The sequence below is a fragment of the Hippocampus bargibanti genome, linkage group LG13, assembly GCF_051943395.1.
Source record: "Hippocampus bargibanti isolate YZ-2025 linkage group LG13, ASM5194339v1, whole genome shotgun sequence".
Taxonomy (NCBI): Eukaryota; Metazoa; Chordata; class Actinopteri; order Syngnathiformes; family Syngnathidae; genus Hippocampus; species Hippocampus bargibanti.
Genome location: NC_142746.1, coordinates 5,415,376 through 5,430,335, shown reverse-complemented (window position 1 = coordinate 5,430,335; position 14,960 = coordinate 5,415,376). Strand labels below are relative to the sequence as shown.

At 40.9% G+C, this 14,960-nt stretch overlaps 1 protein-coding gene across 1 annotated transcript in view; it reads right to left on the bottom strand.

Annotated features, from left to right (window-relative positions):
- Positions 1 to 688: 688 nt before the first annotated feature.
- The window catches only part of slc18a2 (solute carrier family 18 member 2), a 33,657-nt gene continuing 19,385 nt past the window's right edge, over positions 689 to 14,960 (bottom strand). Inside the window, exons 12-16 of the mRNA XM_089011584.1 lie at positions 11,652 to 11,703; positions 11,402 to 11,465; positions 11,201 to 11,320; positions 8,925 to 9,058; positions 689 to 2,662 (exon numbers count right to left, since the gene is read on the bottom strand). Coding sequence (XP_088867710.1) covers positions 2,555 to 2,662; positions 8,925 to 9,058; positions 11,201 to 11,320; positions 11,402 to 11,465; positions 11,652 to 11,703 — 478 coding nt within the window. The 3' untranslated portion in view covers positions 689 to 2,554. The remainder of the gene's footprint in view (positions 2,663 to 8,924; positions 9,059 to 11,200; positions 11,321 to 11,401; positions 11,466 to 11,651; positions 11,704 to 14,960) is intronic.

The window sequence follows — 14,960 nt, the reverse complement described above, 5'->3', positions numbered from 1 at the left end:
TCAAGACCTCCTGCTGTGATGTTTAATTCCAGCACGACCAATTCTCTCATCATCTACTCAGCTCCATGTGAGTGTCGACGACATGGGCAAACGGGCACCTCATTACTTTGATGCTGTGACTCAAGTGTTTCCTCTATAGTGAGAGGAGATGGGATGTGAGAACAGGACCAGAATGATGACAGACAAACGGTGAGCTTGCAGATAATTTAGTGAGAAGCACACCTGTGTAAATTCAAGTATGCTGATGAATGAACAGCGCTTTGTTGTCATGACAACACTTCAATGGAGACCAACAGCCATTGTACACCTAAGGTCAATGTCATGCCTTCAAAAACAGTCAAACCTCAGTTTTCGACTAAGAGTTTTTAAGAAACCGATTTGGTGGAAAACCAAAACATTTCCCATCATAATCATGTAATGTGTCAATGTCTGCTTTTTTCTAATCATGATTGAACAATACAAACACGACTGCTCATACTGGAACGCTACACAAGGGCAGCTGAACTTGCTGCGAAATGAAGGCATCAATACATTTGTCCATGCAGTGATGGGAACGTTGTAAAAAGTATGCAAATTAGAAGGGTCAAGTTTAATTGTTCTGGACCAGTATTTCTTACATGTTAAAAGTAATCACACTACAATCGTAGTTATTTTGTTTTTCTACTTTCATTCCTTTCATCACTTTGCTGCTGTGAAATGTAAATGTCTCCACTGCGAGACTAATAAAGGCAAATGCAGTCCAATAGTATAGCAACACAAGCGGATGACAATATTTGTCAAGAATAACTGAACAATACTAGCGTAAAAAGAAACAAGCTCGCTCGGTCGCGTCATTTTCCAAATCTGACTAGCACCGATCTTGCCTCCTTCCACAAAAATGAGAAATTTGGGTCACATTCCACTTCATAATTTTTCCTCTAATGGAGCTCAAATGCTCACTTTGAGGTTATACTGCATTTCACCGAGGACAAACAACTGACATTTTTTAATAATGACACCATTTGAAAGATGAGAACAATAACAGACAGTCGGCCAGATTTTCAACAGATGTACAGTACAACAGTTAGCTAATCTTCTTTTCCTTTCGGCTTTTCCCTTCAAGGGGTCGCCACAGCGAATCAGTAACCTCCATCTTCAGAGGTATGATAGGCATGTTTGTTTTGGCCAAGCTTTTACGTCGGATGCCCTTCCTGACACAACCCTCTGTATAAGGCAAGATATGTCGGCAAAATACAAACCCTGCAATGATGGATTCCGATCTACATAATTCTGACAATTAGCAATGATGCAAATTAATTTTCTTGACATTAATTTCTCAAAATATTTCTACGTCCTTCCGCTTTGCTCGTCTGTCATTCCCAAATGAGCCACGACACACGGGACCATACAGTATGTACTTCCATACAGTCAACATGTGATTTTTTTTTGTGTGCCATGTGTGCATGCGTGTCATATCAAGGATATGTTCTGTTCACCTTAGAAATGGCATTTCTTTTTATAATTTGAACAAATTACATCAAAAGATCTGTTTTACTAATGCATCCCAATTGGCAATCATCATGCCCTGCAACTGGTAAGGCATGGACATGAGAACAATGTGCTAACAAAAACAGCAATTCTTAAACAGACAAATGTCAATGGCCCTCACATTTGTCCATACATTGTTTATTTTCAACACATGTTAATATTTATGGTTTGAATATTTTGGCTTCCAGTGAAATTGTTTGCATATTAGTCAAACTTAATTTAGAGGCAGTGTGCACGCTGTTCAAATCTACAAATATACATACGAAAAGCATAAAACATTCAGTTTTTCCTTCCTTACGCTTTATTTTTTTATTACCGATCACAGTTTTGCATTTCTGTTTTGAGATTTGTAAGCACGAAGGGCAAAAATAATAAGCTTTACAATTCTGCACATTTTCATCAAATAAAAATGGCACAATGCACTAGCCCGTGTGCTAACGGTCTGAAATTAATTGGTGACCTATTGTCAGACAATACTCATCAATTTGTTTTCACCTCTAGTTCTCAAATTCTACTTTGCACACACATTATCAATCTAACAGTAACAAATATGGCACGTTGGGTTTCCATTCATTCATTTAACCGTCACTGACATCATCATCATCCACATTTTAAAGCAAATTCAGAAACAGGATAAAACATCACAAGCAAGTCCATTGTATTGGACACACGGGACAAAAAAGGCTTTGCGTGACATCAAAGAGACATGAATTTGGAGACCATTTTGAAATAGTCCATGATCCTTTTTTTCCGAGCACCCTTCTAATGTCTACGAAGTGCTTGGAGGAATGGTCAATAACAAATAAGGCTGTTGGTTCTTACATGGTGTCCTAAAGACAGCTCAAGATCAACTTTGGTTTGTCCGGTCCAAGCGCTAATAAGACAATGAATCGAGAAAACGGAATTCAAGATGTTCACATGGAAATAGCTTGGCTGCTTTATGTTGTTGGTTTTTCTTCTGTGTTCCTTCATTTTATACAACAAAATAGATCATCTGAACCCCCTTTTTCATTTATTTATGACTAATTCAATCGTAATCATCATAATCGGGCTCAATGTTTTCACCTTGATAGTAATTTCCCTGTGTGGAGTAGGACCTTGTCTTCATCGAACAGTTGGTGTCCATTAAAATAGCCTGAAAGACAATCAGAAAAAGTGGATTCAATTGACCGTAGGTGGATGATTGCATTGGTCAGGTCACACATCAATATTGTTCCTTAGATTCCATCCATCCATCACTTGAGCCGCTATTTCTTGCCAGGGTCGGTGTGCTGGAGTCTATCCCAGCTGTCTTCAGGCAGACACGATTTTGTTACCACAGATAGTGTGGGGCACAGGTGTCAAAGTCAAGGCACGGGGTCAGATCCGGCCCATCATTTTATGTGGTCCACGAAAGCAAATCAAGCATGTTAAGTTCCATGATGCTTGATAAAATCTGAACCAAAATTTCAAATCGTCACATGTAGTGAGTCACAAAAACAGTCATTATTTTTGACGTCTGATGTTAAAACCCATTATCCATCAATTTAATAAAGGACAACCGACGCCTCCGGACAAGTTGTGTCCATAATTTGTAAAATCGCTTCAAATGACTTCTACTGAGCGTATTTTACAAAGATTTCACCGCATATAGCTATATTTTACCATTTAAGACTCGCGCTGAATATGCAGGAAGTCTTGTTTTTGAGTTGGTGACGATTCCTGACGTGACGTCACGTCTGGAACGCCTCTGATCGAGAAAGCGACACACAATGCATTTTGTTTGGTATAAAAACTTAGTGTAGATCCCAGATGATGGTCGAAATTAGAAGGAAAACACATAAATAATGCGATGCTGTGTGTTGCACCAAGACTACTATTTGATACTAGTTGACACAAATTCCCAGCAGACAAATCAGTCCATTTACAACGGAGCTTGGGCGCCATCTTGTGCATTTTCCGGGACGCTACATTGGAGTACAGATGCCTCAAAATGATCCATAAGGACTTCTTTAATCAATTGCAAACATTTCGGCTTTCTACTTCAGAACTATTTGAATCATATTCATAACTGGATGAGTAAAAAGAAAGCATCTTCGTCGAATCTGAAGCCATTGTTTTGATTCTGGAGCAAGGCAAGACGTCCTGGCGTGAAATCACGAACAAGGGGGGCGGGACCTTCTGAAACTGCATCTCTGAGGTCATTTTGAAGTACTTTTGGGACACTAACTAATTTTATTGGTGTTTTGCATTTGACTAAAAATATCAGCCTGCGTGTTTTGGGTATTTTAGATGCTATAAAACGTTTTTCTGATGTCAGTTAGGAAACAAAAAAGTGACGTCGGTTGTCCTTTAAGGAGGTAATTAAACATATCTATGGTTTCCCTTCTATGGAAACCATAATGAACCAAAAATGAGTTTAACACCCTTGGAGTGGGAAAACATCCCTCATGTCACTATTTGAGATGATCATTCTTTTTAGAAACTGTAGCCTCTCCAACGTCTACCTGGAATTTTGTTAAGGTTGTGATATAACATCAGAAAGAAATCAACGTCGCCACATTTCCTATTCAGTTATAACATCGCTGTAACAATGTTGTGCAGAAAAGGTCAGTCTTGAGATCATATTCACGTTTACAATCCAACTCTATGCCTACGAAAGGTTCACTCAAGTTTATATTAATGTTAGCATGTATGCTAGCCAGATAAGCAGGTTATAGAGTCGCGCATTGCTGTCGTGCAGCCGTGAAAGGCTGTGACTTCTTTGTTGGAATGTTCCCAAACTTCCGATGTCCGATGAGGGTTAGCCATGATAGCATTAGCATACTACACTTCTTCCTTTCTACTGGTAGAGTTAGGCATAGCTTTTTCCGTGACATTGCGGCTGGCCCAGATCAACGCTACTGTGAATGCGCGTCAACTCAAGCACAGAAAATGCAGACAGTGCGATGGTTGGTAGCCATAGATGCTCTTTTGAGAGGAGAACCATAACTGCAAAAATAACACTGACGAGATGACGACTTAACTTAATCATTGATGCTTTAGCTCGTTAACGTCGTGGTGATTAATCAAAATTTTGGCAAAACGATGTCACACACAGGTAAGGTGGGAAAGACAGACATTGTCTGCAGCAGTGCAACAACAGTTCATGTTACAGCTTATACACAAATGCCTTTCAACTAAATGTTCGGCTAAATTGCGGAATAACAATAAGCTGATAAGAAGAATAAGAAGATGATAAGAGGCGTTGGAGAAGCAGACTTGTCGTTAGAATGATTATTTAACCACTATGCACAATTCCAGGAAGGAACTTTGGGCTGGGCTTTCAGGAAGGACTGAGAAAAATTGCCAGTATGTAGATTAAAACAAACATCCCAAAAAAGTCCTATTCCTGATAAGCACGAGAACCATGGCTATCTTGGAGGAAGTCATAGTACTTTTTAAGAGGATTGTCTGCTCTTTAAAAATTAATGGAGCTTGTGTTTTGCTTCGTCATTTTGGACAAGGGAAGTTTGAGTCTGCCCACTGAGTTTGCTGTCCATGAGATCTGGGGCATATCTTGGAAATGGATTAATGGAGTCCGATTCGAGATCTAGAGCTTGCAATTAAATAACTTAACCCAATCTGCGTACTTCCACCTACGCAATATCAATCGCCTTCGCCCATCTCTCACTCCTCACACCACTGCTGTCCTCGATCATAGTCTTGTCACCTCCCGGATTGACTATTGCAATTCACTTCTCTTTTGTGTCCCTCAGAAACTTCTCCACAAACTTCAACTCGTCCAGAATTTTTCAGCCCGGATCATCACCAGAACCTCATCCTTTCACCACATCACCCCCCGTCCTCCAAGAGCTCTACTGGCTCCCCGTCAAATATACAATCAACTTTAAAATTCTTCTTTATACATTTAAAGCTATCCATAACCTCCCCCCCATACCTATCTGACCTTCTTCTAATTTCTATTCCCTCTCGTTCCGTCAGATCCTCTTCCTCCCTCCACCTGTGTGCCCCCTGCCCGTCGCAGCACGATGGCGGACAGAGCTTTCAGCCGCTCTGCCCCCAAACTCTGGATTTTACTTCATCCCAACCTTCGTCACATTGATTCTCTTCCCACTTTCAAATCACATCTCACAATAAAACCACCTATTTAAAATTGCATTTGCTGTGTAGCTCTCTCTCTTGTTTCTATTTATAATTGTATTGTATTTATTGCATTCTGTTAGTGATTGTATTTTATTTATTATAGTACCTATACTTGTCTGTGACTGTAAAGTGTCCTTGGGAGTTTTGAAAGGTGCTTAAAATGTAATGTATTATTATTATCAATAAAGATGACACACCGCTGTTGCAAATGTCCTGCACCATTCGGTACCAGAGGGAACGAAGTGGGCTGTATTCACTCACAAAATGGCACAAACGGCCCTGTCTCAATGCGCCTGTTGGCACATTACCAAAAGAGATGATACCTCCAACCATTTGTTGTTAGAATGCTCTTTGCACAAATATAGGGCCTTGAATGTTAATCTGCAGTGGTGGGGTTAAGCGGCATTTCAAGTTGCTACTTGTTTGACTACATTTCACATTTGCAGCGGTGTAATGTCGCTGTTTTCGACATCAAATAGCTTTTCAGTAACAAAGCTCATTTGTGATCAGATAACACTGAGGCACCCACAGAAGCTACATTTCCCCAGGCAGGCTGCACCTTCAATGCATCTCTTTCGTTTAATGGCAAGTAACTATCCTCCTGCACAAGACAATCCATTTAGATAAAAACAAGAAACAGAACATGATCAAAAGCATCTAGCTGGAGAAAATGGTAGAGGAGGAGCTAGAGATGAGATGTCCATGTCGCAACATATCCCATGGCCACACTTTAGCAAATAACAAAAAAGTGCAGCCCTAAAAAGGAAGCTCTTGTCGACCTCCCACAAAAAAATTAACACACGTTCCAGGTCATGTACTCACAACAATAAGGAGCCATGTTGCTTATCAAAACTAAGTCACCTGACGGCAATAGCTAACGTTGCACGAGCTAGCAATGTTTGTTTGGTAACAAGAGAGCAATAGTGAAAAAACTGTGTTGCATGTTGTGAATTCAAACAGGAAGAGCAGGACACATGGGAAAGTTATTGTTGTGGTCTATTTAAAATAATGAATTGGGTATTTTAACCCTTTTCAGGGACAGCGGTCACTATGGTGGAGAGCTTATCATGTTGTCAGATTACAGAGTGTGTGAAAGGGGTAATCACTCTTCAGAAAATTGACAGCTATTCATCTCCAATTGGCTCCACATTGATTTAACGTAGAATAGCTCTTGTTTATCTCATTAAATTGTTGAAATAACTTGTTGATTAGTCCATACATCCCCGTTAATTGAACTAAAATCAACAGAACAAAAATGTTGGAAATCTTACAATTTTTTCTTCTTGTCCGGGTGGGTTCCTGAGAAAGAGGCAGAGGGGGGCATATAAAATGTCCACTATTCCAATAATGGTCATCAACCAGGGGAAGCCAATACTTTCAGCAATGGATCCTCCAATAGATGGACCTATAATCGAAAAACACGGGTGAGTCAATTGTCGCTTGCTTTAACGCAAAGCCATATCCTGCCTGTTTTACATCTCTTCCTACTTCAACACATCTGATACAATTTATCATGAACGTTTCAGGCCTCAACAGAACAAGTTGATGAACAGATCACTTGAATCTGATGTGCTGAAGCACAGCGAAATCTAAACCAGAAAGGATATGGCTCTTGAGGAACCAGGGTTCCCAACCCGTTTAAAGTAACATGCTCGAGTAGATGACTTTCAGTGACTGTTTGTACAGGAAATGTCAGATTCCTTCCAAGCACTGCAGAAGTGCTCTTGAATAAGGCACAAAAGCAACAACTGCTCTACAGCGCTACATTTCTCAAGGTACTTGATTGGTTCCTGATGTCACATTAACCAATGACAGCACTGAGTGGATTTATCTTGTCTGCTGATCTTTGCTGTCCCTCCCAGAGTCTCAACACACTGTTGACTCTATGGCAGGGGTCGGGAACTTATGGCTCGTGAGCCCTATATGGCTCTATTGATGATTGCATCTGGCTCGCCAATCAAACTAAATACATATTCTCGCTTTTTCGCTGTTCATTTCCTGTTTGGACGACAGTTGGTGGAAATCGCAATTTCGATTGGATGATACTGATCTAGGTTGGCTGAAAACACCATTTTGATTGGATGATACTGACCAAAGGTGGCTGTTGATGTCGAAACAGGTAAATGCCCGCTTTTAAATCAGCCGGATGAGTAAAAAAAAAAAAAAAAAAATGACGAGCATCGCCTTTGTGGAGATAAAATGTTCTGCCCTGATTCTAATTTGCAATGAAACAATACCATCGATGAGACAGTTGAACATCAGTGGCACTTTAACAAGCCCTATGTTAACGTTGGCATCAATATACTTCTGTGAGAGACAGCAGAAAGCAAGTGTGCAAGCTAATGAGCAGTGTGCAGGCTAGCTAGCAGTAACTTCACGTATGGAATTCTCACATTTTGTTGAAATCACATGCGTGCATATTTGCGTGTGTCTGTGTGTGTCTCACACTGAAAAATATTTCTAAATATTTTACTTTTATGGCTCTCTTGGTCAAAAAGGTTCCCGAGCCCTGCTTTATGGCATACCGTTTCTTCTGTTGGCACCATGTGCAGAGAGACAGCGAAAGAGAGGGAGCGGGTGTGGGGATGTCTTCACCTCCTTCTCATCAATACCAATTGTGTTATCATTAACACGTCGACTGTGCAGGGCTAGCTGGCCATGAGCTAGCTGGAGGCTAACAGTGGCTAGACCGTCAGAGCGTCAAATTAAGGCTATCTTCTATGCCACCAGGACAAGTCTCTTTGCTTCTCTTAGAAGGCAATGCTGATCAGTGTTAAGTACTGTGAACGGTTTTATAACCAACCCCATCCCTCTTCAATTGCTGCTGTGGACTGCAAATTTCCCCATTGCGGGACGAATAAAGGTATTCTGATTCTGATTCTGATTCTGAGCAATAGTGAAAAAACTGTGTTGCATGTTGTGAATTCAAACAGGAAGAGCAGGACACATGGGAAACAAATCTGAAAAGTATATTTTGGCTTCAGTTATTGTTGTGGTCTATTTAAAATAATGAATTTGGTATTTTAACCCTTTTCAGGGACAGCGGTCACTATGGTGGAGAGCTTATCATGTTGTCAGATTACAGAGTGTGTGAAAGGGGTAATCACTCTTCAGAAAATTGACAGCTATTCATCTCCAATTGGCTCCACATTGATTTAACGTAGAATAGCTCTTGTTTATCTCATTAAATTGTTGAAATAACTTGTTGATTAGTCCATACATCCCCGTTAATTGAACTAAAATCAACAGAACAAAAATGTTGGAAATCTTACAATTTTTTCTTCTTGTCCGGGTGGGTTCCTGAGAAAGAGGCAAAGGGGAGCATATAAAATGTCCACTATTCCAATAATGGTCATCAACCAGGGGAAGCCAATACTTTCAGCAATGGATCCTCCAATAGATGGACCTACAATCGAAAAACACGGGTGAGTCAATTGTCGCTTGCTTTAACGCAAAGCAATATCCTGCCTGTTTTACATCTCTTCCTACTTCAACACATCTGATACAATTTATCATGAACGTTTCAGGCCTCAACAGAACAAGTTGATGAACAGATCACTTGAATCTGATGTGCTGAAGCACAGAGAAATCTAAACCAGAAAGGATATGGCTCTTGAGGAACCAGGGTTCCCAACCCGTTTAAAGTAACATGCTCGAGTAGATGACTTTCAGTGACTGTTTGTACAGGAAATGTCAGATTCCTTCCAAGCACTGCAGAAGTGCTCTTGAATAAGGCACCAAAGCAACAACTGCTCTACAGCGCTACATTTCTCAAGGTACTTGATTGGTTCCTGATGTCACATTAACCAATGACAGCACTGAGTGGATTTATCTTGTCTGCTGATCTTTGCTGTCCCTCCCACAGTCTCAACACACTGTTGACTCTATGGCAGGGGTCGGGAACCTATGGCTCGTGAGCCCTATATGGCTCTATTGATGATTGCATCTGGCTCGCCAATCAAACTAAATACATATTCTCGCTTTTTCGCTGTTCATTTCCTGTTTGGACGACAGTTGGTGGAAATCGCAATTTCGATTGGATGATACTGATCAAGGTTGGCTGAAAACACCATTTTGATTGGATGATACTGACCAAAGGTGGCTGTTGATGTTGAAACAGGTAAACGCCCGCTTTTAAATCAGCCGGATGAGTAAAAAAAAAAAAAAAAAATGACGAGGATCGCCTTTGTGGAGATAAAATGTTCTGCCCTGATTCTAATTTGCAATGAAACATACCATGAATGAAACAGTTGAACATCTGTGGCACTTTAACAAGCCCTATGTTAACGTTGGCATCAATATACTTCTGTGAGAGACAGCAGAAAGCAAGTGTGCAAGCTAATGAGCAGTGTGCAGGCTAGCTAGCAGTAACTTCACGTATGGAATTCTCACATTTTGTTGAAATCACATGCGTGCATATTTGCGTGTGTCTGTGTGTGTCTCACACTGAAAAATATTTCTAAATATTTTACTTTTATGGCTCTCTTGGTCAAAAAGGTTCCCGAGCCCTGCTTTATGGCATACCGTCTCTTCTGTTGTCACCATGTGCAGAGAGACAGCGAAAGAGAGGGAGCGGGTGTGGGGATGTCTTCACCTCCTTCTCATCAATACCAATTGTGTTATCATTAACACGTCGACTGTGCAGGGCTAGCTGGCCATGAGCTAGCTGGAGGCTAACAGTGGCTAGACCGTCAGAGCGTCAAATTAAGGCTATCTTCTATGCCACCAGGACAAGTCTCTTTGCTTCTCTTAGAAGGCAATGCTGATCAGTGTTAAGTACTGTGAACGGTTTTATAATTAAACATATGTACTGCTATAGTCTTTGTCTCAAATATGTGTTATTTTTTGTTGTTGTTGTTTTGACTTCAAGATGGCGCTGCGAGAGTGGCCTTTACAGCAGCTCCTGTGTTTTGTTTTTCGACTTGTTTTCCTTTCCTCTTTCTTTCATAACTTTGCTGCTGTGAAATGTAAATTTATCCACTGTGCGACTATTCAAGGTTAATCTAATGTAATCTAAACTAATCTAATGTAATCTAAATATGTAAAGCATACATACTGTTTACATATGTCAAACATGCTGGTACCCACAAACTCTTCGATAAAAATTCATATGTGGGTTTTCACTTTGCAACAGGGTCTGGGTCTCTATAAACTGTGATAAGTAAATGATCACTGCAATTGCTTTGTACTAATAGGCATGTGTGGGAAGAAAATAAATTTCATGGCAGTGGGATGCAGATCATCTGTTTGATTCATTGGCTACATGCTGCATTAGCTAAACATGCAATCACATTCCCTTGGCATTAGCTCAAATTCACATTGTGCTTGGCCCAGTGTCAGTTGCCCATTCCCAATTGTTAGATTCCCTAATGACATGTTGACAGACAAGATGTAATGCAGCCCTCTCACAAATATGTCCTCAGTGAAGAGAATTTCTTCTTTATGGATATCAACTATCCATTTTCTAAACTGCCGCAAGATGGATACAAAGCTCTCTGAGCTGTTTGGGTATCATCATATTTAACGTTTGGTTGGACTTCTTGCTTACCTAAAGCAAATCCCATGCAAAAAGCCACATCGGCAATGGCATATACACTTCCATAAACCGACACATGCCGCAAGTCCACCAAGTATCCCATGATTGGCATCATTGAAGAGTCCACCATGCCTGCAACAAACCGTGAACAGGTGACAGATTGTGCGTGGTACATGAATTTGGTAGGATTGTCTATACATGTTACATACTGACCTATCGCAAATCCAACCCCAAAGTTTGGGAGAATGAGACCGTAGATATTGCTTGCAAATGGAACCTACAATAAGCGGATTGGACACCAAGTCACAAAATAACAATAAGTGACTAACAACAACAATGATGATAATAATAATAATAATAATAATAATAATAATAATAATAATAATAATAATAATAATAATAATAATAATAATAATGAAGTTCTAGTGAGAGCCACTGTTGGATAGAACTCCACCATACTTACCCCTATTACGCAGATGCCAACTACCACCATCCCAATAAGAGCACAAAGCCATCTGTTGGGGTAGATAGACAATTCAATCAACCCAGGAATTATTGCATTGTGGCTGTCACACATGGCAAATACACATCATTTAATGAATAACTTTTTTGGTTGTTAAAAGTGACTCAAGGCAGGAATGACTTATTAGAAAAAAAGGGATTCGAGCAACGTGTATTAGAGTGATCCGAGGCAAACGGGTGCCTGAGGAGAATGCTGGTCACTTGATCACCTTTGAACCAGATGAAAATGCCATGTTACCCGAAAGGGCATTCGTACTCATAAAACAGTATACAATGGTAAAATGGCTATATTTGAATAGAGTAGATACATTTTTACAAAATTGTTTCAGTCAGTCAATAACAACTCCCTCATTTAAATGACACAAACTATCACGTTTTGCAAGGTGGTGATGGCGGGTGCGGATCCCAAAAAGCAGGCAGGAGGGAACAGGAGGTTGTGTTTGACAAATTGTATTAAAATAAAGGTCATCAGAAACAAAATGTAAAACATCAAAATCATCTGAACAGAAAACAGAAAAAATACAAAGTATCAAAAGAAGACCAAGAGTAAAAGTCCGCCAAGGTTAAACAAACACATGCACAGCATACGATGCATACAATTGCATACAAAGCATACAACAATGACCCGACACCGAATGGTGGTGCCGGGAGTCCTTTTGACTGCCACAGATTGGAACGACCAGCACCTGCGCGGCTGCAGGCAGGGCCGACAGCGCTACCCGTTGGTCGCCAATCAGAACCTGGCAGTCTGCCACTGATCGGGCAGACTGCCAGTTAGACTAGAAATGTGCAAGGGAAATGAAAATAGTATCGTAATAAGCGGTACTATCGATATAACCGATATCGATATAACGAGACTTTACTACTTTTATCTCAATACGATACAGTGATCCTTCTAATAATTTTTAGAGGTGAACCACTAGTGTGGCAGGGCTGCATGGTGGTTACCAAGTTAGCTTGTTGATCTCAGAGTGCAGAGGTGCAGTGTTCAATTCCAGCTCCGGCCTTCCTTTGTAGAGTTTGCAAGTCTACGTAGGTTTACTTTGGGTACTCCAGTTTTCTCCCATGTCCCAAAACGTACTGTATATGGCAGGTTCATAGAATGAAATCAGGGGTGTCAAACTCTTTTTTTTTTTTGCCGCGGGCCACATTGTAGTTAAAGTTTCCTCTCGAGGGCCGTTATGAATTGGGAGAAAGCATTATTAGAATGTTTCATTTCCTCCACACATTACATACAAAATGCACAACAAAATGAATATTTTTTTTAATCTGAAGTCCAAAATAATGAGTGTTATCGTGGTTTATATACGACAATTTCAAATTTTGGTTCGGACTTTAGCAAGCATCATGGAATTTCACAAGTTTGATTTGCTTTTGCAGGCCGAATAAAATGATGTGGTGGGCCAGATTTGGCCACCAGGCCTTGACTTTGACACCTGTGCTCTAAATAGTCCCAAGGTGTTAGTATGAGTGTGAATGATTTTTTGTCTATGTGTGCCCTGTGATTGGCTGCAACTAATTCAAGGTGCACCCCACCTGCTGCCCGAAGACAGTCAGGATCAGCTCAAGCATGCCTGGGACCCTTGTGATGGATAAGTAAATCAGAAAATGGAGGAAAGGATGTCTCCCTCACACGTAAAATTAATATTAATGTTCTTATAACACTCCACAGGTGAATCTTTTCTGCAATGCAAGCATAAAATGTGATGAGGTAGTGATCTTTTCAAATGAGACCTTGGGACATTTTTCCCTGTGTTTGTAATCCTCGGTGAGCCGCTAGAAACTGGATTGATTATCACAACGTTCTCTCCGCATTCAGCCAGTGTGCAAGTTCAAAACAGTGCTCTTGTAGTAGGAGATTCGACTTCATTTGTTAGTACACTGGCCAACAGCGCAACAGGTTCCCAAGATTTGCTCAACATTTTTCAACATGATGGAGGGGGGCTAAAGATCGCTTAGAAAAGGGGGTTAAAAAATAGAAAAAATATCTTTGTCATGCACTTCATCGTTACTCCCTGAGAGTTGTCAGGAATAATCCATCCATCCATGCATCCATTTTCCGTACCACTTATTCCTCATTAGGGTCGCGGGGGGGTTGCTGGAGCCAATCCCAGCTGTCTTCGGGCACGAGGCGGGGCACACCCTGAATTGGTTGCCAGCCAATCGCAGGGCACACAAGGACAGACAACAGTCACTCTCAGACTCACACCTTGGGACAACTTGGAGTCTTCAATCTGCCTCCCATGCATGTTTTTGGAATGTGGGAGGAAACCGGAGGACCCAGAGAAAACCCACGCGGGCCCGGGGAGAACATGCAAACTCCACACAGGCAGGCCGGAGCAGGACGTGAACCGGCGACCTCTGCACTGTGAAGTCGGTGTGCTAACCACTTGACTACCGGGCCTGCCCCGGTCAGGAATAAAATGGATAAAAACAATCACTGCAGTCATGGTATTAGAAGACTAATCCTGTCGCTAAATGTTGTATAATGTACAACCCGGTATGGGAAATAAAATAGTCACGATCACAGCAAAGTGTGAACTGGGGGAAAAAATAATTGATGATGATATTTTGTGAAGCAGGGCTTAGAGTATTCGCTGGATGAACAACAGTTTCATTGGTATCGTTTGACAGTCATTTGCAAATAAAGACGTGTGACAGACACTGAAAACCAAGCTGAACTGCCTTTCCAAGTGTGGACATATCGTCGATGAGACATTATGACGCATGCTAGCGTCAAAGCTTCAGTGAGTCCAGGCTCACAAACACTGAAATCTAATTTTGAAAAGCGGAAACAGATATCGCACCCACCCGAGGGAACGAAGGAGAGACGGAGAATAGATAAGGTTGATTCCTACCTCCCCATCTTGTGAGCAAGCGTTCCAAAGATGTAGGTTCCAATAAGGTAGGAGATGGATGCTGGTAAGAAGGCGACTCCTAGACAACACACAAACACACACATGAACAGAAGAGGAAAAAAACAAACTGTACAAAAGACTGAAGGTGTGGCAAGGCTTTGAAAGATAAGCAGATTCTATCAGCGCTTCATAATCAAAGCCGCTGTACATCTTCCATTGTCTTCTATGTAATGAAGAACTGCGCTTTCCACCTTCCAGCAGATGACACTCTAATATCCTGTTTGTCATTTTAGTTTTATCGCACCAAGACTTTCATATAGAGCAGACTAAAGGAATAAACCACTAGGTGCACAACCATAGGCAGAAATGTAGTATCTACTGTCCCAAAACGT